The sequence below is a fragment of the Balaenoptera ricei genome, chromosome 5, assembly GCF_028023285.1.
Source record: "Balaenoptera ricei isolate mBalRic1 chromosome 5, mBalRic1.hap2, whole genome shotgun sequence".
NCBI classification, from domain to species: domain Eukaryota; kingdom Metazoa; phylum Chordata; class Mammalia; order Artiodactyla; family Balaenopteridae; genus Balaenoptera; species Balaenoptera ricei.
Window position 1 is genome coordinate 141,978,320 of NC_082643.1, and position 25,534 is coordinate 142,003,853.

Genomic DNA, 25,534 nt, shown 5'->3' on the forward strand with positions numbered 1-25,534 from the left:
GCCGAGGACACGCGGGTGGGGCCTCCCTGACGCCCTCTGCCGCCCGCAGTGCCTGGCCGCCGGCTCCATCATCATGAACCGCGAGCTGGAGAGCATGGCCATGCGGCCGCTGGCCAAGGAGCTGACCCGCAGCCTGGAGGACGTGCGCGGCGCCCTCCGCGACCAGGCGCTGCGGGACCTCAACACCTACACGGAGAAGATGCGGGAGGCGCTCAGGCACTTCGACGTGCTGTTCGCCGAGTTCGAGCTGAGGTGACCGAGGAACCCTAACCCTTTGCCCCGCGGGGAGGGCTGGGGGCGGGCAGCTCCGCCGGGCTCTGCGTCTGCAGCTGGGAAGCTCCGCGGCGGGAGGCGCGGGCTGGTTCCGGGCCGTCGCGGGGGGGCGGGGGCACGGCGTAGGGGGAGGGGCGGAGGCGGGCAGAGGCGACCGAGGGACGCAGGGGACGCCGGGTGCCGCCCAGAACCTCTGCCGCTGGTGGTCCTGCGGGTGAAGGTCACGGTCAGCACAACGCCCCGCCCCCAGCACGTCTCTGTGCCCGGACGTGGGACGCGGCAGAAGCCAGGAGGAAGTGGTGGCCGCTCAGGGGCCTGCTGGGGCCCCAAGCTCCGTGGGGTGAGGTGGGCGCCTCTCCAAAGCAGCGGGTCTGCCCTCCCCACCCCCACCAGCTCCCTGGGGCGTGCCTACCCGCGGCTGAGGACATGGCGTGGTCCTTGGGGCCCTCACGGGACGGGCTCTGGAGGACCCGGGACTGCGGGGAGGGGCCTGCGCCGTGTCCACAGACACGGAGACGCTGGAGGTAGATGAGGAGCAGGACCCCAAAGCCCGTCCACGGTGGCCCGGTTAATGAAAGCTGTCCGTCCTGTGCCGTGTGGGCCCCAGAAGGAAGTCAGGCATTCCAGCTGGTTCTCTAGGGAGTGGGCGCCACAAGTGAGGTTTATAGCTTCGGCCGGCTCTGTCTGCTCCACATCTTTCCAACTGAGCTTTCGTAACAAGAAAAACTAGTTAGTGACAGAAAAATGTTCTCACCTGGGGAGTGGGTGGAGCCCCCTGGCCCTGCTCTGCGTGGGGGCCCAGGGGTTGTCCGTCCGCCCTAAACAGGGTCATTCACTCCCTCGAGGCTGGGGACCGTCGCGGCAGTGGGCAGTGGCGGTTCCAGGATGGGCAGGGCTGTGGGACCCAAGGAGGCGCTGGTTGAGGCCTGACCCAGGGAGAAGCTTTGGCTCAAAATATAAACGGTGATGCTGGGGGGGTGTGTTTATGAAGCTGCTGAGATGCGGCCGGGCTGCAGTTGGAGGGACCTCATTTGGTTGTCAGTTAAGACACCCTCGGTTCCGGGAGACACCAGGTGGCCCTCACTCCCTTCTCTCTGTTTGCAGCTACGTGTCGGCCATGGTGCCCGTGAAGTCCCCCCGGGAGTACTACGTGCAGCAGGAGGTCATCGTGCTGTTCTGTGAGACGGTGGAGAGGTGAGGCCACCCGGGAATGGCGGGGCCCGGCTCCTCCTGCTGCCCCAGGCCTGGCGAGGGCTGCACCCGGACAGGGGCACCATGTGCATGTGCCACGGGGCCTCCACACACACACCTGTTCCTCAGCCCCGGCGTCCCCTTTCTCTGGGCCCACACCCTGCAGGTGGAGCTCACATGGTTGGGAAGGGCTCCATGCTCACCTCCTCTCCTCCCTCACACCTCACCTCCCTCACCTCCCTCACTCCTCACCTCCCTCACCTCCCTCACCTTCTCACCTCCCTCACCTCCCTCACCTCCCTCACCTCCTCACCTCAACTCCTCCTCTCCTCACCTCCCCATCTCCTCACCTCTTGCTCTCCTCATCTCCTCACCTCTTCCTCTCCTCATCTCCTCACATTTTTACCTCCTCACTCCCCACCTCCTCCTTTCCTTTCCTCCACTCCTCTTCCCTACAGGCCAGGATGGAACCCTTGCTGAGCTGGGTTTTGGGGGTGAATCATCAGTATTCTCATCATGGCTTGTATGGGGTGTGTAGGGTCAGATTTGAGATCAGATTTTCTGAATAGACTTTGGGACTAAGATTTAACCTAGAATGTTCCTTATATGTGATTTGTGCTTCAGTAGTAGGTAGATTTTGAAGCTGTCTAATATCACATCGTAAGTTTGTTAATATTAAAGACGGATTTTTCACTGTTATATGTTGAGAGATATTTCAAATCACCCAAGAATAAGATGACAGGAAATACCTTTTATTTAGAACATGATGATGCCAGCAGCGCTTGCTCATGCATGTAGAGAAAGTGTCTCGTATGCCTGCGAGAGAGAAGAAATCCAGGAGAGCAATTCGGGTTTCTTGGTGGCGTTAAATGGTTCAGAGCAGCGTTCCTGCTCCGTGTTTATTCTTGCCGCTTTGGACGCCGGACAGCATAGCTGTCCTCACCAGCTCCCCTCGGCGAGCACTTCTCACTCACCCCTGCTTCTTCCCGTCAGCGGTGGGGTCGGGAAGTGGGAAGATGGGGGAGGCCGAGCGTCGGCCGCCTGCGCCGGACCTTGCAGAGCGGGGCTCGTCCAGCAGCTGGCCGCCGGGCGCGGACGTGGGTGAGGGTTGCGCGGCTGCCTTCCCCTCCCCCGTCTGGCCGTGGGTCGCCCCTGCTCACTCTCTCCCTCCCCTGCCAGGGCCCTGGACTTCGGGTACCTGACCCAGGACATGATCGATGACTACGAGCCAGCCCTCATGTTCACCATCCCCAGGTTGGCCATCGTGTGGTGAGTGTCCCCCTGCCCGGGACGGTCGTTTCTCAGAAACCTGGCAGGGTTGTCGGGTCCGTGGTGCCAGGCCCCTCTGGGTGGTGGTAAGTGGTACTCGTACCCCGAAGGTGGCTGCTCAGCCGCCCCAGAGCAGCTGCCAGGCGGTCCTGCCCTTGTCCCAGCAGCCCAGGAGCCAGGTGTTCCGAGTGCCCCCCACTCAGCCAGCCTAGACGGTGCGGGGCGGGTGAGCACGACAGCCACGTGCGCTCCCAGCCCTGGGGGGAGGCCTCCACGCTCAGGCACGGGGGCCCAGCAGGGGCTGTGGGAGCGGCTTTGTAGGGACGCGAGGCGAGGTGCCCCTGGTCCCCGCAGGAGGATGTGCTGGGCGTGTTTGGAGGATTCATGGGCTGGCAGGGAGGTGGAGCCTGTTGGGTGAGGGGCAGGTGGGTGGCGCCGGCCTTGCGATGGGGTGGGAGCACGGCTGCTGAGAGCAGGGGGGCGCTGGGTTAGGCCTCTGGGGTCTGTGGCCTCAAAGGTGTCACGGCAGCACGTGGGGTCGGTCGTCAAGCACGCCTGACGGGAAGTACTCGGTCATGTGCTGAGCGTTGCGGAGCCTCTCAGAGCCAAGGTCAGAGCCCAGCTGTTCTGGGCTCGGTCCGCTGCTGCTCAGCCGCACCCGGACTCCCAGAGACCGCCTTCCCTCCCGCCAGGTGAGGGAGCGTGGGGCGGGTGGGCCCGGGGGCCCGGGGGGGCAGCTAGGCAGGGAGCCGGCTGTAGGTGTGGATGTCAGCGGACTGGCCTGGGGGGCGTGGGGTGGACACAGGCCTGGGGAGGCCTCGCTGCGGGGGAGCACCTCCTGCAGCAGGTCCGTGGGGCGGTGGCAGCGCTGCAGGATGGCCCAGCCTCTGGGACAGAGGGGCGTCCCTGGGCCGCAGGGAGCTGGACGAGTCGTGTGCCGCGTGCAGGAGGGGTGGGGAGCAGGCCGGGCAGACGACCCTGGGCCGGGCCAGAAGCGTCCTCCACTGCCCGGGACCGTGGAGGTGTAATGGCAGGGAGCCTGACGTGCCGTGAAGCGCAGAGAGGACTTGGCGATGAGGGCCTGGGGGGGGGGGGGGGCAGGCGGGGTGGGGCTGCCAGTGCCCAGCGTTGCGGGAAAGCCTGAGCGGCCGCCTCCGGGGTGCAGGGTCAGCGCCCCGCACTTGCGTCTTCCCTTGGGCTTGGGGACCGGCCTGGCCTCCACCTCGCTCTTCCTGGCCTCACTGTGCTCCAGAGCTGCCTTCCCTCTGGGAGGTCTCTGCAGTGGTCTTGGGAGGAGCCAGAACCTTTCCAGAACCTCCCGTCACTTTCCACTGTCTTAGAGGGAACCTGTTCTAAATCTCAGGGGAGGGCTAGAGACTCTTAGACAGCACGCCTGTCTTAAGATAAAAGCGAGGACGTTGAACAGAAACACGTGTCTCTGGGTTTCCGTGCTCGAGTCCGTGGTGTGTGCTCAGCTCTTTGCAGCCCAAGGCTAGGGTGTGCAGGATGGTGCTGTCCGGCCTCGCCATGCTCACTAGCTGGCCTTCCGAGGCCACTTCTCCCTGAGTGGGGTCACTGGGCCCTCTCTGCTGACCTCAGGCCACCTTCTGACACCTGAACTTGTCTGGGTCCTTGTCCTGGGAGTGCCCTGGGCGGGGCCTTTTTCCTGTCGGGCACCTCCTGGAGGCCTTGCGTGGGGTCCTCTCCAGCTTAGGCTGGAGGGAGGCCTGGAAGCGGAGCCGCGGGACCTCCGAGGTCATGAGGGGAGGCTCTGAGTCACAGCGAGCAGAGGCTGGGTCTGAAGTTGAAGTGGAGGGGGAGCAGGAGCCCAGAGTCTGGGGGGTGCTTCACGGTGGCCACTGAGAAGCCCTCAGGCCCCCTAGAACCCGCAGCCCCCCATCAGAAGCAGGTCTCTAACCTCGGAGCCAGGCTGTGGGTCTGAGGGTCTGAGGAGCGCCAGGCTTAACCAGAAGGAGCGGGGAGAGCTGGCTTGTAAGCAGCTGGTCCTAGAGCCAGCCGCCCCCTTCGGGGACGCTCACAGGGTCCCTGCGGGACCCACGGTGCAGCCACCCGGCTCCCTCTCTCGATTCCTCATTGCCCACAGTGGCCACTGCTGCCCAGCTTGGGGCCCAGGACTCACTCTTTCCTGGATTCACCTGTGAGCACGTATTAAGCGCCTACTGCATGCCGGCTCTGTGCTTGTCCCCAGAGATAAGGGGATGACCGTGAGGGAGGCGCACACGTACACAAGACAGGCAGTTGCCATGGAGTATTCTGGATGCTGGGATGTGGTTGGGGGTTTGGTGCAGGGACCCTCTGGGGTGGATCTCTTCTCCTGGGCCAGCGAAGGTTCCCCTCCAGTCCCCTGGCCCACCTGCTTCTTGGCAGCCGAGGGCTCGGGCCTTCCTGTGGCTCCAGCCCGTGGGAGCAAAGGCAAGTGTGGACAGTGCCCCCTGCCCTACCCCCCGCAATCTCAGGGTCCCCTCCAACCTTCTCTCCCCGCCTCACCTGCAGCCCACTCGTTCCCTGGTGCTCACCACTTCCTGCACAGGGTGTTCACATGTTTCCTCCCAGGAGATTACTTTTTTTTTTTTTTTTTTTAAGAAATTCACGTTCTTTTATTTATTTATTTATTTATTTATGACTGTGTTGAGTCCTCGTTTCTGTGCGAGGGCTTTCCCTAGTTGCGGCAAGTGGGGACCACTCCTCATCGCGGTGCGCGGGCCTCTCACCATCGCGGCCTCTCTTGCTGCGGAGCACAGGCTCCAGACGCGCAGGCTCAGCAATTGTGGCTCACGGGCCTAGCCGCTCCGCGGCACGTGGGATCCTCCCAGACCAGGGCCCGAACCCGTGTCCCCTGCATTGGCAGGCAGACTCCCAACCACTGCGCCACCAGGGAAGCCCCAGGAGATTACTTTTAAGCCATGTTATTGAGATAAAATTCACATAGCATATGACTCACCCATTTGAAGTGTACAATTCAGTGGTTCTTAGTCAATTTGCAGAGTTGTGCAACCGTCACCACTAATTTCAGGACATTGTCATCACTGAAAAGGTACCGCTTACCCCTCAGCCATCACCTCCACCCTGTAATCCCATCTCTCTGTAGATTTGCCTGTTCGGGATATTTCATGTAAATAGGATTTGGGTGACTTTTGTGTCTCCCCCACGGGCCTATAAGTGTCACGGGGCAGCGGTGCTCACCCGCATTCACTCACATGTCCTTAGTGCCTGGCAGGTGGTAGTATGGTGAATTTTCACAGAATTTTGTTGTGCTGATCTGACAGGGCACAAATATGAATTTGTAAAGTTTTTCCCTGAAGTTTTACTTTTCATCATAAAAATTTGATGGGGGTGGTATAGATCCAGAATTAAGAGATTGATTAAAAATGATACTCTAGCTATTTAAACAACATTAAGGATGAATCTCAAATGTCAGAGAAGAATTCCTAGTGTATCAAGTACAAAAATCGTCACCAGTGTGTCTCTACTAGATTTCTGAACATGATAGGTATAAGTTTTGTAACAGAAATCAAAGCAATAAATGTTACTTTTTTATTGTGATAAAATATGCATGACATAAAACTGACCATTTTAACCCTTTCTGAATGTGCACAATGGCATTAAGTACATTCACATCGTGCAACCGTGTGTGTGTGTGTGTGTGTGTGTGTGTGTGTGTGAGCACGTGCATGTGCGCATGTGTGTTGGTTGCGTTTCTCTGGAGAACTCTGACCAACACACATGTGAATCTTTCTCTTTTCTTTTTCTTCTTATTTTTAAATTAATTTTTATTGGAGTATGGCTGATTTACAATGCTGTTAGTTTCAGGTGTACAGCAAAGTGAATCAGTTACACATATACATATATCCACTCTTTTCTAGGTTCTTTTCCCATATAGGGCATTACGGAGTATTGAGTAGAGTTCCCTGTGCTCTACAGTAGGTCCTTATTAGTTATCTATTTTATATATAGTAGTGTGTATATGAGGAGGTGAATCTTTGTCTTCTGAGATTTGGTGGTGGATTCTTAGATTTGACACCAAAAGTGTGAGCAACAAATTTTTAAAAATAATACATTGGACTTTATCAAAATTAAAACTCTGTGCATCAAAGGACACTACCAAGAAAGTGAAAGACACCTAAAGAGTGGGGGTGGGGCGGGCCCTCCCTCCATGCCGGGCGCGCTCCCCCGGCCCACGTGAGCTGGACCTGGGCCGACCCCTCACCATCCCCCGCATTATGCCGGGGCACCCCCAGGCCCAGCCACGTGCCTGCCAGGCTCCGCTGTGGGGCTGCCTTGCGTGCACGCGGGCTGTGTGGGCTGAGAGGGCGCGATGCCCGGGTCACCAGCCCTCTGGGGCTGAAGCTCGCCCTCCGATGGCTTGTTTCCAGGCCTGGTTCCCCCCATCTCCCCTCCCCACCCGCGCCCGTTGCATCAGCACCCGGGCCAGCTGGACACTGAACAGGTGTCTGCTGAGCTCGTCCTGGGACACGAAGGCCAGCCTCACCCTTGTCCCCAGGGGCGCCCCGTCGTGGGGACGCAGAAACGTGGCCGCTCCACCACCTCCTCTCTGCCCATCCTGGCAGTTGGCGGCACTTCCCGGGAGGGAACCCGGGGTGCTTGGGCGCGTGGCAGCACCGCTGGACAGAGCCGTGGGGACGGCCTAGGTCCCCCGATCCCCCATCGGAGGGGGTGGGCACGGTGGCTTTAGGGGTCTGTGCACAGAGCTCTCCTGCTGAATGGATTCTTTTCTGGGGCTCACAGCTCCATGAGGCCGTGCTGGGCAGGAGGGCCCCTGCTTGCTCACTGGGGGGCAGCCCAGGCCTCCCCAGGACCCAGGAGAGGAGACAGGGTCCCTCCCTGCCCCCTTCGCTGCTTTCTGAAAGAGGAGATGGCCAGGATTCCCCAAACTCGCCTTTCTTCTGCCTGTTTTCACTCTGCCTTTGCGCTGAGACCACCGCATTTACCCACCAAGTTAAGGCTCTGTCTTGGGAAATCGTCCCTCAAACACGGTTAGTTGAACCATGACCGTTAGCTCATGGAAGATCCGTGAAACAGCCCAGAAGGAATGGAGGCCCGGCCGTGCCCTCTGCCCTCCGCTGGCTCAGGACACAGGCCCTCCCGCTGGCCGGGCGAGCTGGCCTCTCCTCGGGGCCTGGAGGCCGCTGGTCATGCTGGTCGCGGCCAGGTGTGCCCCAGGGGGGCCTCACAGCCCATGTTTCTCCTGTTTTTAGAAAAAAAGGAGATCTTTTTGCCCATGAAACGGACCTTTTTTTAGGGGAAAAGTCTCCTCATTCAACTTTGTTTATCAGTTTTTCTCACTGAACTGGATGTTTTCCAGAACTAGTGGGGGCTCCCAGCTGGATGGGTGACCAGACCCTGAGGCCTGAAATAAGATCCTGTTCATCCTCAGAGAAGTGCTGGCGGCTCCTCATTTACACAAACAAGCCCCCGAGGTGCTGATCTGTGCTCCATGGGGCCGCGAGGGGACAGGCCCGTGTTCATGGGTGGACGGTCCCTGGGCACCCGAGAGGCGCAGGAGGCATCCAGAGAAGGGTCCTCAGGGATAGGTCTTCTCTCCGAGAGACGGGTCTGGAATGATGGTCATGCGCCTGGAGATGGGTGGGGCTGTGCCTACGGAGGTGAACACGGGACTCCCCCGCGGAATCGGGGCGCCCGGAGCTGGCATCTGAGCAGAGTCAGACGGGCCGTGGGGCCCAGTCCAGCGAAGGGGGTCCTCTCGAGGCACAGGGACGCCCAGCAGGAGGGTCCATCCTGCCTGAGGGGTGACAGGAGGCTGCTCCAGTCTTGAAGGGTGCCTGACCATGGGCCAGAGTGCTGGGAGGGGAAGGGGGCTTTGGAGACAGCCTGGAAAGGGTGGGAGTGGCTGGGACACGACATTCATAGCCCGGCGGGGCCGGGAACTGGGAGAGGCTGTGGCCAGTGTGAGTTGGAAAGTCTCGGGCAGCCCCCGGACCTGGGGCTTGTGGACGGAACGAGGGAGAGGTGGGAGAGCTGGGAGGACAGCCTGCAGGGCGCCGTCTGGAAAATCTCGCCCTGTCTGCGCCGTGCTCCTGCAGGACCCACACCCCCAGGGGCCAGCCCTGGGGTCAGGGCTCCACGCTGGTGGGAGGGCTGGGCTGGGCTTCACCTCCAACTCCTGTTTCCCTTTTGGAGTAGATGGTTCCAGGGCCAGTTCTCACAAACCTCTGCATTTGTGGTATATTTAAACACAAATCCAGTATTTCCATTTTCAAGGAGGCAACATATCTTGATGCTGATTTATCTGATTGCAGCTGGGAGGTGTGCAGACATATTTTTATCATTATTTTATGATCCCTCAAACAAACATAGGCTAATCAACTTCGAAAGAGGATAAAATCTGGGTAATAATTTTCACTGCTTTTTTCTAAACTTACTTACGATTCGATCGCAGAGCGGAAGCGTGTGCGGGGTGTGGTCTGGGCTGGCCACGCGGCTGCAGGACCTTACGTCAGGCTGGCTTTGTGTCTTGGATACAGTGGCCTCGTGGTCTATGCGGATGGACCCCTGAACCTGGACCGCAAGGCAGAGGACATGTCCGAGCTCTTCCGTCCCTTCCACACGTTGCTGCGGAAAATCAGGTTGCGGGGGGTGGTGGGGTGAGGGAGAGAGGGGAGGGGAGGGGAGGGCGGTGTTTACCCCTGAGCCCCCTCCCTTCTGTGACCGGTCCTGGGGGCTGGCAATGACCTCTCTGGACAAGGCTGGTTTTGCTTTGCCTTTACAGGACACCTCCAGGGTGGGTAGCTTGTCCCTGCTGAGCTTTAGAGGGCGGTAAACCTCACACTTCTGTGTGAGCTAATTCTTTACCTTCTGTCCACCTTGGGGGTGCTGGGACCTTGGTCTCTGTCGTCGGCTCCTGGTTTCTACTGTTTGGAGCTCCTTTAACCCCACACCCTTCCTCCCTCACAGAACAAGTTCTTTGTTCTTGGCCAGTAGCGTTAAGACCTTTACGCAAATGTCCGGTCCTAAGACAGCAGCTGCCCTGGCTTATGGCCTGGAAACCAGACCCTCTTCTGGTTTCTCACAGAAACGTCTCTGTGGCCCTGCGAGACGGATGGGGCCCATCTTACAGGCGAGGCCCTGAAACCGGGGTGGTGTGGGCCGGACCAGGGCCACACAGCCTGCGAGGGGAGGACGTCCCCCTGGGCCAGGCCACGCCCTCCACATTGGCTGGGGCTGGGGCCCAGGTTGGGGGCTGTTACTAGTTCTTTGACTAGTTTAGGGGGTGAAGTGCTCAGTTCTCTTGAGTGACCAGCGGGCGCCCCATGCTGTGGCTCATCCTGCCCACCCCCCAACCATCCCTGGGTGGCGTTGGCACCATCTGTGCTGTCCTGTGGGCTTGTGACACCTGGCCTGGGTAACCGAGCTCTGCCCTGAGGGCCTCCCTTGCCCTTCAGCAGCCGGCCCTCCAGCCAGCACCCCTGACCTCAACCTTCCCTTGAGAAACCTCACATCAAGTTGTGTGGAGCCCTCACTGCTGGTGATCTCTGTGAGCTGACAGGGCCCGGCTCCTGCAGGAATGGGACAGCAGAGGGCTGTGGCCGCATGTCCTCTGAGCACCTCCCTGGCCCCGTGGTCTCAGATGCCAAGGTCTTTCCTACCATGGTCCCTGGTCTCCGAGAAGCCCTCTTCCCAGGCTGTCGGTCCAGGGCTGACCCCGTGGACCCCTGCCACACCCTTCCTGGGTCTGGCGGGACTTCCCAGCCCAGGGTGGCTTTCCTCTGCTGGTGCCTGTCCTTTCTGGGGGCCAGAGAGCACAGAAGCCTGCTGCAAACTGCCCTTTGCCCCATCACGAGCCAAACGTGCTCTGAATCCAGTGAGGAGTGACCCGGGGGGTCCTTGGAGGGTCAGTGGGCTCAGGGTGGGCGAGCCACAGTTGAGTGTCCCTAGCAGGACCTGACCCTGGAACCAGAGGCCGAGGCTCTTGCCCTCTCTGGGTGTCCAGCTGGGAGAGGAGACAAGGAAGGAGGGGAGAGGACGGACGATGCTGGGCCAGGAAGGGAAGCGCGTGGCCTGGGCCACGGCTGGGAGTGGCCATGGGGGGAAGGGTGGGCGCAAGGAGGGGAGGGGGGAGGGGGAGACGCCAGATGCTGGGGACTTGGGCAGGGGAAGAGTCCAGAGCGTCAGAGACGCGTGACATACTCAAAAGGCTGACGCACATAACTGGAATCAGAAGGAAGGAATGGAGAAAACGGGCAGAAGCAGTACTCAAAGAGATAATGGCCAAGAATTTTCCAAAATTGAAGAAAAATCTCTGTCCACAGATTCAGGAAACTGTTACAGAAAACTACAAGCAAGATGAACACAAAACACATCTGGGTATATCACAGTAAAATTGCTGAAAACAAAGAAAAAACCTTAAACACAGCTAGAGGAAAAGGACATATTACTTTGAAAAGAGTGTACATCAACAGCTGTCTTCTCAAAGACAATGGAAGCCAGAAGGCAATGAAATGATATATATTTAAAGTGCTGAAAGCGGGACTTCCCTGGTGGTCCAGCAGTTGGGACTCTGCACTCCCAGTGCAGGGGGCCTGGGTTCGATCCCTGGTCAGGGAACTAAGTCCTGCATGCATGCTGCAACTAAAAGATCCTGCATGCCACAACTAAAGATCCCCCATGTCGCAACTAAAGATCCCCTATGCGACAACTAAGAAGAAGATCCCACATGCTGCAACGAAGATGCCACATGTGGCAACAAGGATCCCTTGTGCCACAACCCGGTGCAGCCAAAATAAATAAATAAGTAAATATTAAAAAAAATAATAAAGTGCTGAAAGAAAATCGCTGCCAGTCAGGATTTTACAACCAGGAAAAATATCCTTCAGAAATGAAGGTGAAATAGTGGGTTATTCAGAAACACGAAGCTGAAGAAATTTGTTATGAGCAGATTGCACATAAAGGAAAAACTAATTGGAATTCTTCCTGCAAAGGAAAAAAATCTCAGATGGGAATGTGGAAGCACAGGAGAGACTTAAGACCCTGATGTGAATGAACATAAGTGAATCTGGGCTGTACGAAACAATAGTCTTGTGGAGTTTAAATTATATACATCATAGTTTAACATTTGAAAATCAGTTTTTCTGTATTAATTTTTTAAAAAAGAAGAAAAACCAAATCATTTTGAAAGTTACAGAAAAATAATTTGAAAGATTAATGCCTATTTTATGATGAAAACATCTCTTAGCAAATTAGAAATAGAAGGGAATTTCCTTAATCTGATAAGAAATACACACACACATATGCACACACATATGAAGTTGGACCCTTACCTAACACCATATAAATATGAATTAACTCAAAATTAATCAAGGACCTAAATGTAAGAGGTAAAACTACAAAACTCTTAGAAGAAAACATAGGACAAAAGCTTCATGAGATTGCATTTTGGCAGTGGTTTCTTGGATGTAACACCAAAGGCACAGGTAACAGAAGAAAAAAGTAGACAAATTGAACTTTGTGAAAATTTCAAAATTTTGTCCATCAAAAAACACTACAATAGAGTAAAAAGGCAACCCATAGAATGGGAGAAAATACCTGCGTATCATATATCTGGTAAGGGGTTAGTATCTAGACTATATAGAGAACTCCTAAAACTCGACAACAAAAAGCCTAACAACCTGATGCAAATGGGCAGAAGACTTGAATAGACATTTCTCCAGAGAAGATGTATGAATGGCCAACAGCACGTGAAAAGATCCTCAACATCACGATCGTCAGGGAAACGCAAATCAAAACCACAATGAGATACCACCTCACACCCACGAGGAAGGCTACTATCAAAGAAATAGAAAACAAGTACTGGGGAGGATATGGAGAAATCAGAACTCTTGTGCACTGTTTGTGGGAATGTAAAATGGTGCAGCTGCTGTGGAGGTTCCTCCAAAAATTAAAAAAGAACTACCATATGATCTGGCAGTTCCTCTTCTGGGTTTATACCGAAAAGAATTGAAAGAAGCATCTTGAAGAGATATTTGTACACTTGTATTCATAGCAGCATCATTCACAATAGCTAAGACATGGAAGCAACTGTTGACGGATGGATGGGTAAGCAAAACATGGTCCAGCCATACACTGGGATATTATTCAGCCTTAAAAAGGAAGGAAATTCTGACGCATGCTGCAATGTGGATGAACTTTGTGGACATGCTAAATGAAATAAGCCAGTCACAAAAAGACAGATAATGAATGATTCCAATTACATGAGGTCCCTGGAGTCCTCAAAATCATAGAGGCAAAAAGCATAACTGTGGTTGCCAGGGGCTGGGGGAGGGGAGAACAGGGATTTATTGTTTCATGAGAACAGAGTTTTAGTTTTACAAGATGAAATTTTTACGGGGATGGATGGTGGTGATGGCTGCACAACAATATGAATGTACTTAATACCACTGAACTGTCACTTAAAATGGTTAAGATGGTAAATTTTATAAGTATTTTATCACAATAAAAAATTTAAATATCATCTGCAATGGCGTCAATAAATATTAATTAGCATAAATCTGAGATGTCTAGGACCTCCACTGAATGTTACAAAATGTTTTTTATACAAAATTTTAAAGACCTAAGTAAATAGCTATTCCATATTCAGGGAGTGGAAAACTTAATATTGAGAAAATATCAGTGATTCTCAGATTAATCTATGAATTCAATGCAACCTCAATCAAAATCCCAGGAGGTTTTTTCTTTTGCAGAAATTGACAAACTAATTCTAAAATTCCTATAGAAAGGCAAGGGGCCTAGAATAGCCAAGAAGAAAAAGATTGCTGGAGAAAAAGGACAAAGAAGAAGAATATTATTTATCTGTTCTGCTCTTGATGGTTTTTGGGTCGTTTCCAGACAGTGCTGGTGTGACCAAGCTTGGAACGTATGTGTGCATTTCTGCTGGGTATGCTTCATTAAAAAAATGAGCAGAGCTGGAGACACTTCCTCCCGTATAGCTGTAGTCGTACCGGCAGAGATGTAGTGCACAGGGCGTTCAATGGTACAGAGGGTCTGGAGCGACCAACACATGATTCATGACAGAGGTGACAGAGCAGAACAGTGGAGAATGGTTGGCTTTTTCCAATGAATAGCTGAATCAGTAAATATCCATACAAGGAAAAAGATCCTTAATACACTCATATGAAAACATCAATTCTAGGTAGACTGCAGATACAAACGTGAAAAGTAAAAGAACGTTTTCAGAGGGAAAAATCGAGTACATCTTTGTGATCTTGGAGTAGGCAAAGATTTCTTCAACAGGGCACAAAAGCACTAATCACAGAATAAAATGACATTTTGAACTTTACTGAAATTTAAAACTTCACAGTTTGTCAAAAGACACCATTGAGAGAGTGAAAAGGCCGCAGAGTTGGACACAACATCCAGTAAAGAACTCAAATCCACAATACATAAAGAGCTCCTGTCAGTCGGTAAGAAACAGGCAGTTAACCCAATAAAAAATGGGCGAAAGTCCTGAACAGGCACTTCAGAGAGGCTGTCTAAGGGTCCATCAGCGTATAAATGGGTGCACGACCTCCTGAATGAGCAGGCTAAAGCAGTTTAAAACCACAACGAGATACCACTGCACGCTCACCAGAGACGACGAAGTGGAAAAGTCCAAGTGCCCATGAGGGTGTGGGGCACGCAGAACTGTCAGCGGACCCTGTGGGCTGTCGGCAGGGACACACCCCTCGCCAGCACTCAGCATGCGCGCTTGCAGAAACGCACCCCATGCTCCCCAGGACGGGGGCTCAAAGCTGTGGGTCCCCGGCAGCCAGACCCCCTCCGGGGTGGATCAGCTTCAGAGGTGAGCTGTGATGCGTTTCCACCAGGAGACAGAATGATCTACAGCGACCATGAATCTCACCAGAGAGGGCTGTCAGAGCTGGCAAAGGGAAACAGCAGAATATGCGATTAAGGGGAGCTCTCTGGTGGTCCAGGGGTTAGGACTCTGCACTTCGGCTGCCAAGGGTGCGAGTTCAATCCCTGGTCAGGGAACTAAGATCCCACAAGCCGAGCAGCCAAAAAAAAAAAAAGAAAAAAAAAAGCATAGGAAAAATAAAATGTAATTGCACATAAAGGTTTAAAAAAAAAAAGTGTGCAGGGCTTCCCTGGTGGTGCAGTGGTTGAGAATCTGCCTGCCAATGCAGGGGACACGGGTTCGAGCCCTGGTCTGGGAAGATCCCACATGCCGTGGAGCAACTAGGCCCGTGAGCCACAACTACTGAGCCTGCGCGTCTGGAGCCTGTGCCCCACAACAAGAGAGGCCGCGACAGTGAGAGGCCCGCGCACCGCGATGAGGAGTGGCCCCCGCTCGCCGCAACTAGAGAAAGCCCTCGCACAGAGGCGAAGACCCAACACAGCCAAAAATAAATAGATAAATAAATAAATTTATTAAAAAAAAACAAAAACAGTTCATTTTAAAAAAAAGTGCAATTAAATTTAGATTTCAGATAAACGCTAATACTTTGTTACTGTAAATATGTCCCCAGTGGGGGCCATTTGGGACATACTTACTCTAAAAAGTATTTGCTGTTTATCTGAAATTCCAGTCTAACTGGGTGTCCTGTGTTTCATCTGGCACCTCTGCACAAACGTAGCACTGGCAAACATGCCTGCCACGGAGGAGTGCAGACCACAGATTGCCATCTATCTAGAGAAGGAGAACAGGAGAGACCACCGCTGTGGAAGTCGGGATGGTGGTCACGGCGGGGAGTGACCAGGAAGGCACGTGGGGGGCGCCTGGGAGCCCGGGTAGCGCTGTATTTCTTGATCTGGGTACTGTTTGCAGGGTGTGTTCAGTGTATGAAGATCCACAGCTGAGCGGTTCTGAGAAGGGCACCTTTCCATGTGTTTCCCCGACTGCACTGGGATGTTGAACCAGGCGCTGAGACCTCAGGCCTGAGCTCTTCCCAGCGGAGAGCAGCACACACCGGCCTGTGGGACCCGCCATGGGCTCATCCCGTCATTGTCATTAGAGTCACTGCACCTTGGGGGTCGGTTCAATGCCGCTTCCCCCAGGGAAGGCACCCTGCTGTGCCCTCCTTCTGGTGGGCTCCTTCCTTTGCTGCTGTTGTCATTATTGTACTTCAATCTTCGCTCATAAATATGTTTATTATCTGCCTCTTCCTACGGAACCTGCACAGCAGGGACCATGCCAGTCTTCCTGTGTGTCACCCAGGGCCTGGCACATAGGCAGTGCTCAGTAATATTTGTTGAAGCAAAGGATGAAAATCTATATATAAACCAATAGATATCTTTTCACTCCTGAAAGTTTTTATTAATTGATTTATTAATCTATAATTTTATTAATTTATTAACATCATTATCACGAAGAATCAGGGCTTTCTTGTTTTCAGCAAGAGAGTTCAGAGTCTCATTTTTAAGGAAGAGCACATTCTGGAATCACAGTCAGCCACCCACATGGCTGTTGTCCTGACCCGCGGCCCCGGGGACCCCTGGAGACGCACCTCTTTTGGTGGAGGAAGCGACATGGTGGGAGGTTAATTGCAGGTAGTGGACACCATGTTGCTCTTCTGCTGGTGCCGAGCCCACTCGGCCTGGGGGCTGGTGTGGCCTCTGGGACCCACACTCTTCTTTTCTGCCTTGACCCTTGTAGGGATTTGCTGCGGACCCTGACCGAGGAGGAGCTTCACACGCTGGAACGGAACCTCTGTATTTCCCAAGATGTGGAGCTCCCCATCCGGGCGGACGCGCCGGTGCCCCCTGCCCTGGAGCCCGCCCTGCCCGCACCCCTCGCCCCGGCGGAGCCCAGGCACGCAGAGGCGGAGCTGGCGTGCTCCATGCAGAATGACGACCAGGAGCTGGAGCAGCTCAGCCGCATGGTGCACAGGGCCGGGGACGTGATGTCCTCCCTCCTGTCCCCGCCCAACGCCTGCCAGCCCCCCGCGCACAGGCCGGGCGCCGAGGGCGGTCCCCTCGGGCAGGCATCCCCGGGCTGCCCGCGGCTGCCGCCGGGCAGCGACGAGGACGAGGGGAGGGTGTTCTTCATGGAGGATGTGGACGGGGCGGCGGAGCCCCCGGGCGGCCGGTCTGGGTGGGCGGGCGACGCCAGGGCCGACCCCCGGGAGAGAGGGCGGGGCGGGGAGAGCCGAGAGGCGGGGGTCAGAGCAGCCGCCGCAGCCGAGCGGGAGGACTTGCGCAGCAGCACGAGCGCGCCCGGCGACGAGACGCGGGCGGGGGGCCCCGGCTCCTGCAGCTGCCTGGACCCGCAGCCGCAGCTGGACGGCTGGGAGGCGAGTGCGGAGGACGCCCAGACGGCCGAGCTGATCGCCCACCGGACGGGGGGCATGAAGCTCTCGGCCACGGTCATCTTCAACCCCAAGTCGCCCACCTCCCTGGACTCTGCCCTCGCCAACCCGGAGGTCCCCGGCAACGGCGTCTCCCCGGGGGAGCCGGAGGGCGGCGCCCACGAGCTCGGCGCCGCGGCTGCCAACAGCCTCCTGAACTCCTGCGTGTGCTGCAGGGCCTGCGCGGGCAGCAGGGAGGACGCGGCGGAGAGCCTGCGGGGCAAGTGCGGCGCGGGAGGCGCCATCCGCCCCTCTTACGTGGGCTCCGCCAGGGCCTGCGCCAAGGGCTCGGCCGCGGGACTGCTGGAGGCCCGGCCGGCCGCGGCCGCCCTGCCCACGGCGCTGGGCGCCCCGGACCCCCGGCCCGCGGAAGACGCCCCCGGCGGGCAGGAGCCCAAGGCCCCCGCTTCCGACAAGTGCCTGGCACACACCTCAGGGCCCCAGGTGGACGCGGCAGACGGGCTGCCTGGAGGGGGCGGCGGAGCGAGTGAGCCAAAGGAGGCAGAGGCCGGGGAGGAGAGTCGGCGTGGAGGGGCGGCCGGGGAGGAGCCCCAGCACCTGTCGGGCTCCAGGTAAGAGCCGCTCTGGCCCCTGGACTCACCTCTAGTCGGTTTAGCTGCTGGTCAGGCCCTCCGGGACCCAGTTGCCACATCCAACCGAGAAGCGTGCCCCGTAGCCCCGACCGCCCCGTTTCTGGCGTGACGGGCACCTTCAGGTGAGTGGGCGCAGCGCCGGGCCCTCGGTTCGCCCCTTCTCACTGCTGTGGTGTGACCGGCGTGTGCGGACCGGCCGGGGCTGGGGCCCAGCACCCACCTGACCGGCGTGGCAGCTCCCATGGGCCGCGGTTAGCCACACAGACCCTCAGCCCTGACCCGGGGGCAGCGGTGGGATCCCGAGACCACCCTGGGGCAGATTCTCGGGCAGTGCTCCCAGGACCCTGTTCTCTCCCCCAGAGGCAGCTGAGCAGGAAGGGGGGGCGGGGCTCTGTGACACCCTGGCTCCTGCACCTCTGACTCACGGCAGCTCTTCCTTCCCCTGCCCCACACCCGGGGCTTTATCCTGAATGAAGCAGATTCAACTAGCACTGCCCCGGCGCCCACCACATGCCCCCGGCCCCCATCCTGGACGTGGGAAAGGAGGAGCTGGGCCCAGCCTCGGGGCTTCACACGCGGCTATTGCACTGTCCTCTCACCAGACCCTGCCTTGCAGACTCCCATCCTGGCTTCACTGTGTCCAAAGGGAGGTGGGAGGATGGGGAGGGGAGGGGGCTCAGCCCGGAGGCTGGACAGGCCCCTGCCCGCAGCCGTGGGAGCTGTGCACAGAGGGGCGGTCGGCAGGGAGGGGCCGTCTGGGTGCAGGGGCAGACGCCTTGCAGGGCTGTGCAGCCGCGGCCGCCTTCTTGCTGCAGCAGCGTGTGGCCGGCTCCCCCAGCAGTGGGCAGGGGCTGGCCGGGAGCCCGTGGGGTTCAGGGCCGCTCTTTCCTCTCGAGCTGAACTCGGAGGCTCCGCCGCAGTCTTTTCTGTGCGGGTTCTGTAGGCACTGCCCAGCCCCTCGCAGCCACAAATCTACTTTCTGGCTCCGTGAATTTGCCTGTTCTGGACGTTTCATATAAGTAGAATCACTCATTATGTGACCTTTTGTGGCTGGCTTCTTTTGCTGAGCATCATGTTTTCAAGGTTCACCCACCTTCATGCAGGTGTCGCGACTTCCTTTCTATGGCTGAATAATATTCCACTGTACGGATGGACCACATTTTGTTCATCTGTCGATGGGCGGGTGTGTCGTTTCCACTTTTTGGTTATCATTGAGTAATGCTGTGAACATCTGTGTACATCTGTGAACATTTTGTGTGTTTGTGAGTTTTCAGTTCTTTGGGTGTCTCTCTAGGAGAGAATCAGTGCTTCACACGGTGCCTCTACGTTCTGAGGAGCTGTCACGGGCAGTTTTCATTCCCCGGTCATGTGCGAGGCTCCTCTTTCTCCACGTCCTCACCAATACTTGTCATCGTCTCAGAGTTTTTTTAACAGTTCTTTTGACCTTCGGGCATATCCCACTAGAATATACAGCTGAGTGACTGCTTTCAGCTCACTTGGAATCGTTCTGTTTCTGAGGTCATGCCCAAGCTTTACCCACAGCAGGTTAATTTGTTCCGTTTAGCATGAGCTGTATAGAGATTGCCATTTGCATTTAATTTAATTTTATGATTATGTGAAAAATTTGCATGGTTCCTGGCCAAATCTACAAAATAAGATATACCCAGAGAAATCTGTCTTTCCACCTTATTCTCCTCCTCTGCTAAAGCTACAGTTTTCCAATTTTTTATAATTTATCCTTCCATTTAAAAAGTAGAAGCAAGGATGTACACACACACACACGGACACACACACATGGGCACACACGCACACACACACAGACACTAAAAAGTAGAAGCAAGGATGTACACACACACACGCGGACACACACACGGACAGACGGGCACACACACACAGGCACACACACACGGGCACATGTTTTCCGCTCCTGTTCTTTGGAAGAGGACCTCGTCCTTCTCTGCCTTGCTTTCCTGACCTTCTAGCCTGAAAGCCTGTGGCCTGTCCATGACAGTTTCTAGAGATGTCCCCGCTGTCAATTGCAGCCACGTGGGACCGCACTGTGTGGCTGGACCACCGCGCTGTCAGGCCCTGCCACCTGCCTTGTGGTTGTTTCCAGTCTTGCTCTTACAGACAGCGCTGCGATGAGCAGCTATTTTTTTAAAAAAATATTTATTTATTTATTTGGCTGCGTCGGGCCTTAGTTGCAGGATGCGGCATCTTCCTTGCAGCATGCGGAATCTTTCATTGTGGCGCGTGGGCTTCTCTCTAGTTGTGGCACGTGGGTCCAGAGCGCGCAGGCTTAGTAGTTGCAGCACGCGGGCTTAGTTGCCCCATGGCGTGTGGGATCTTAGCTCCCTGACCAGGGATTGAACCTGCGCCCCCTGCATTTGAAGGTGGATTCTTAACCACTGGACCACCAGGGAAGTCCCAATGAGCAGCTCTTTTTGATGAGGCCGTTTTTTAGGTGCAAGCCCAACATCATAATGTCCAGTGGAATGAATTATTGTCCACAACCTAAGGGGCGGCTTCCTCCCTCAGGGCCTCCAACTCAGTGGCCCAGAGTTGATTGGTAAGTGAATCATTTTCGTACAAGGCTGATATGAAACCATCACAAATTCTTTGACCAGATATATGGACTTTTCAACTTTTGACCTGCCCCCCTTTTCTTGCTCTGTGTCCAGGTGACAGCCAGTGGACACTTACTCTGTCTGGAACCCCCTCCTGCTTTCCTGACGTGTCCCGCCGTGGACACTGCTCGTTCACGTCAGGCCGGCAGCTTCCCAGGCCTCCTCCGGCTTAGCACAAACGCAGAAGCTGAGCTGAGAACAGGAAACAGCCTCCATGGAGGCCTCGGGAGACGCTCCCGTCTCCCAGGGAAGCATTTCCAGAAGGTGCAGAGGGTCTGAGGGTGGCCGTGGGATCAGGGCAGCCAGGCCTTTGGGCCAGGACCGTGGACAGCGGCGCCCGGGGCCCAGCACTGCGCCAGGAGCAGCTGGGAATCAGGTCAGCAGGTGGCGCCCGTGCCCTCCGCGGGCAGCGCAGACACGGGAAGCATGATCCATTCACGTCGCACGTGGGTTCCTGGGTGGCTGAGCAGGGTGCGCGAGAGGCGGCCCGACCTTGCGGAACGTGATCTAACACGAATGGAGGGGCGAAAGCAGCCTGTTGAAACAGACGGACAGACACAGAAGACCAGCCTCACACAGGCAGCAAGTTCGCCAGAACTCGGACGGCGAGATCCCTGGCCTCGGTTGGCGTTGTTAGTACCATCGGTGCGCAGCTTCCCATGAACACAGCCAGGCTTGTGTCAGGTGCAGGTGACCCCCCGCCCCTGGCAGACGGAGAGACGGACCCCGGAGAGGCTGGCACCCGCCGTGGCTCAAAGTGCCTGGAGGGGCCGGCATCACCCTTGACCTGCCTGAGCGAGAGCCCGTCTGTCTGGTGACGTGCTTGGTCATCACTCGGCCGTGACGAGCCGACATCCTGAGCTGACCATGAGGCCTGCCTGTCCAGCAGGTCCCCCTGTGGTCCCTGCCATGCGCGGGAGGAGGAGTGACCGCACGTGTGGCCCCGTGCGTGAGTCAGACGGGTGCAGCCTCAGACCTCTGTGCCACCTTTGAGTCGGGTGTCATGAAGGGGACGCACCAAGCCATGACCACAAGTCTGCTTTTGGGGCCACGTTCCCCTGGGACGCCCGGAGTGTCACCTCCCACTCAAGCAGCGCACAGCCTCCGGGTGGAAGGACGGGGCTGCCGGGGGGACGGCGCAGGCCGGAGGTGGGTCCTGGAGCAAGGGCCCGGGCGGGAAGAGCCCTGCACACTCCCCCAGGCCCGGCCTTCAGCCCGCTGCACACAGGCCGGTTCCAGCCGTGCTGATGCCCGGGGTGGGGGACGTCGCCCCAGCACAGTCCTGGGCAGAATGTTTCAGAACCAAGTGTCCTTCAGATCTTTTCTTTCTTACCTTTTCAGTGCTGGAAGATTAATCTTTTTTGGGGAAAACTTAGCGTTTTTAAAAGCTTCCTGTTTCTTGCCTAGACTCACCTCATCATCCAGAACTGTCCACACTCTCGAGGCTGGCTGGAGAGCTCACTGGTCTAGAAGACGGAAACTCGCCCTCTCTTGGGTCTGTTTGGTCCTTTCTGTGGACATTTTACTAAAGTGTGTTTCCAGCCTTCCTGAAAAAATAACCCTGACTCTTGCTTTTTTCTAATTATAATTGTGGTCCCCATTCATTGTAGAAACTTATGAAAACATAAAAAAGAGTAAAAGAAGGAAATAAAAACCATTCCAAATCTGATGAGCAGTTTTATTATTTTTTTCACTGAATATTATTTAATGATCATTTATCTGCAAAATTCATTGAAACACAGTATTCGTAGGACTTAACGCTCACTTGCTGTACGTTTTCCCATTTCCGTACTTTGTCGATTAGCCTTGTGGTCCCTCTCCTTACGGTTTTGTGTCTGTCTCTTGGAATCCACCCTTCGGAGTAGAGTCGCCCCAGCGAAGGCATGACCCTTGCCGTCACACTCCCTTCCTCCCGCCTGGGCAGCGCTGGCTGCACTGACTCATCTGGGAGGCAAAGTGGAGTCGCTGCTCTGCTTTGTGTTTCTCTGGTGATCGGTGTCCCTGGGCATTTCCTCCTGATTCTTCTGCAAATTGACTCTGCCTATCTTTTGCCTGTTTTCCAGTTGGGTTTTCGTGTCTTTCTTGCTGACTTGGAAATGTTCCTTCTGCCTGGTGTCTTTGTTGAAGGTAGCTTTCCCCAATTTGTTATTTGCCCTTTGGTCTTATTTGTTGACGTCTTCCGATTTACAGATGTCTTCAATTTTGTTTTGTGTAATTAAATTCATGAGCATTCTAGAGACTCGGGTCCTCTGCCTCTCTTTTCCTCCAGTCGGTCTGCGGTGCCGTTCCTCCCACCCCAAGGCCGGGTGACATTCCCCTCACTGCCTCCTGGTGTCCCAGGGTCTCCTTCTTTGCCGTTACCTCCGCTCTGCCCTGGTGTGTAGTGAGAGGCCCAGGCCGGCTTGCCTTCTGAGGCTGTCTCCGCCCACTGGAGGGGGCCAGGGGGCCAGGGCCGACGGCCATCGTGACACATGGGCAGGCCCACCCCGGGCCCTGGCTCAGGGCTCAGGAACCGTCACCACTTGTGCCACCGGCAGGCTTGGCCTGCTCTGTGTTACTCAGCTCCGCGGCTGGCGGTGCCTTTGCCTCCCCACTAGGGGGCCTCCCTGGCTGTCAGTTTGGTTAGAATGATAGGAATCTGGAAGGGCACAGGCCTCTGAGCTTCTGCCCTTAGACTGGTGACCTGTGCCCCGAGCACTGGTGACACGTGCTCCTTCCTTGCTGAGTGTGGTGGTAGTGGCAAAGAGTGGACCTTGGGGACATCTCCTCGAGGGGACTTTCCGACGCGCGGTGCTTCCTCGCCTGCCTGGGGGGTGGCCCTGGAGCATGTGTTCCTGCCCCGTGAACGCAGCGGGAGGGGGTCCAGGGGAGGAAGGGCGCCCGTGGGCTGGCGGCCCCTTGAGGAGGAGCCAAGAGGCCTCTTGTTAGCGAGTAACTCCGTTCCTTGTTGCTCCCTCGCATCTCACCCGCCCTGGTCCGTACTCGCCGCTGCTGTTTGGGCTGTTACTTGCCTCGTCCTTTGCTGTTACCAGTCCTGAGCCGCCTCCCTGCCCCATCACCGGTCTCACTGCTTCCCGGCCCCTCCTCCACTTCCTCACTCCCCACGGGGTGCGGGGGGGGGGGGGCCGCTGGACAGGGAGGTCGCAGACGTCGCGGCGGAGCTTAGTCCTGGGCCGACAGCTCTGTGCTTCGCTGACTGTGCTCTTTGCCCGCCTGGCTCCGACTCCAGGGGACGCCCGCCTTCCTGCTAGCCGCGGCGCTCCGGTGCTTCCACCCAGGCTCCACTGCCCTGTGCCGGGGTGGGGACCCCAGGGACCTGGGGACGCCCTGGGTCCAGCCCTGAGCAGCTGGGGCTACAGAGAGGAGGCCACATCCTCTGTTCCTTGGAGCAGGGCTCCAGCCCCCCACGGCCACTGACTGCTTCCCCGTACGGAGAGGGCTGCTGGAGGTCCTCCTGGGCCCCTCCAGGCCGCCCCGCGAGTGCCTGTGGACGTCAGCCCGGCCTTGCTGCCCAGCCCGGGGAGGGCCGGATGCAGCTGGCACGGCTGAGCCTCCTCGAGCAGCATGTGGTGAGCGGGTCTCTGTCACTGGGAAACCTTCCCAGAGGCCCAGGGCTGCACTTCTGACCTGCTCTGTCCACGCTTCACTGAATCCACTTTCCCTCCAGCAGATGGAGCCAGGGGCCGGTCAGCCCCTGCCCTGTCCCAGGGCCACTGCTGTCCACCAGCCGCCATGGCCTGGAAGGATGTGCCTCCTTTTCCAGTGTACGATCAACACCCACAGCCTCTGGTGCTGGCCGTCGGGACCGGGGGGGGGGGGTGTCATGGGGTGCACGTCCTGAGCTGGCACCCCCGAGGGTAAGGGGTGTGAACCAAGACATGGGAGTGACGGGGACAGGGCACTGCCTGGACTGACCGACGGCTCAGTGAGCCGAGACTCAGGAGCCGCTGGCTGGCCCCGCCTGCCCCGTTGCTGGGGGCTGCTGGGGGCCCCGCAGGGGACCACCTCCGGCATGCGGTGACAGGGTCGGGCTGGATCTAACCCTAACCCCTTCCTGGTGGCTGTGTGACCCTGGGCACCAGCTCCTGCCCCACCCCCGCCCCCGCCCGGTGCCCAGTTCCCGCCCCATCGGGATGGACACATCGCGGCTGTGTCGCCAGAGCCTCCCTGGGGCTGGGCAGTGGGCGCAAGCCGTTGTCCCCGTGGCAGGTGTCCCGGCTGCCGCACGGAGCCCCGGGGTCTCCCACCCACGTCCTGCCCCTGGAAGGAAAAACGAGAATGAGCGGTTTAAAAATAGAGGAGAACTTGGAATTAATGAGACGCTTGAAAAACAGATTAGGCCTAATGACTGTCATCAGACCAACCGTTCACAAGTGATGGGGCTCCCGCGGGGTGAGAGAGAAGCCCGGCTGAGTACCGGCTTGGGGTCAGAGGGCAGGGCTGGGTCTGGGGATCCTGGGAGGGGTGCTGCCCTCCTCCTAGATGGGCCTCCCCAGCGTCTGGAGTCTTTCTGACTAACTCACAGCTGGGTGTTGAGCGCTGTGTTCTGGGCCAGGAGGAGGGCTTGGCGGGGCAGCGGCCACAGTTTGGGGGGGAGCGGGTGCAGGGGCACTGAGCCCGGCACCCAGGACAGCCCCTGGCCCGGCTCCCCCCCCAGGCTACCCGCCCCACCTCGTGATCCCACCCAGTGCCGGCCTTCAAGGCCCCTGGTCCCGGGGAAGATAAACTTGACTCCTAAGACGCAGAGTGCCGGCCGGGTGCAGGGCGGCTCCTTCAGCGAGCACCTGCCCTGGCAGTGACTTCACTGAGACCTGAATAGAGGGGCCCAGGTGCCAGAAGGAGCAGAGGGGGCAAGAGGAGGTGGGGGTGGGGAACCCCAGAGAGCTTTGGAGGGCAGCAGGGCAGGTGATGTTTTTCCGGGAGGAAGGCCCAGCATCTGAGGCGGTAGCGTGTAAGCACAGTGAGAACACAGTCTGGTATTTTAAAGTTGTTTTAAACAGCTTTATGGAAATATAATTGTCATACGATAAACTGCAGCGTATGAGAGTTCCAGTTCCTCCACAACCTTGCCAGCCCTCAGCATGGTCAGGCTTCTTACCTTTAGCTGTTCCAATGGTGTGAGTAGTGTCTCATCGCAGTTTTAATGTGCCTTTCCTTAAGGACTCATGACACTGAGCACCTTTTCATGTGTTCACCTGCCATCGGCCTGTACTCTGGTGAAGTGTCTATTCAGATCTTTTGCTGT

The 25,534-nt window shown here is 56.9% G+C and overlaps 1 protein-coding gene across 3 annotated transcripts in view; it reads left to right on the forward strand.

Annotated features, from left to right (window-relative positions):
* ZFYVE28 (zinc finger FYVE-type containing 28) overlaps positions 1 to 25,534 on the forward strand; it is a 113,579-nt gene that overhangs the window by 64,877 nt on the left and 23,168 nt on the right. Inside the window, exons 4-9 of one of the 3 annotated variants that reach the window (XR_009503500.1) lie at positions 50 to 252; positions 1,378 to 1,467; positions 2,644 to 2,733; positions 9,258 to 9,359; positions 16,379 to 17,784; positions 20,344 to 20,495. Coding sequence is in view for 2 of the 3 variants with exons in the window: in XM_059924296.1 (XP_059780279.1) it covers positions 50 to 252; positions 1,378 to 1,467; positions 2,644 to 2,733; positions 9,258 to 9,359; positions 16,379 to 17,641; positions 20,344 to 20,347 (1,752 nt within the window). In the remaining variant the exon portion in view is untranslated. Of the gene's footprint in view, positions 1 to 49; positions 253 to 1,377; positions 1,468 to 2,643; positions 2,734 to 9,257; positions 9,360 to 16,378; positions 17,785 to 20,343; positions 20,496 to 25,534 lie in introns of those variants that run through there. The other 2 variants (XM_059924296.1, XM_059924295.1) reach the window with 2 other exon arrangements.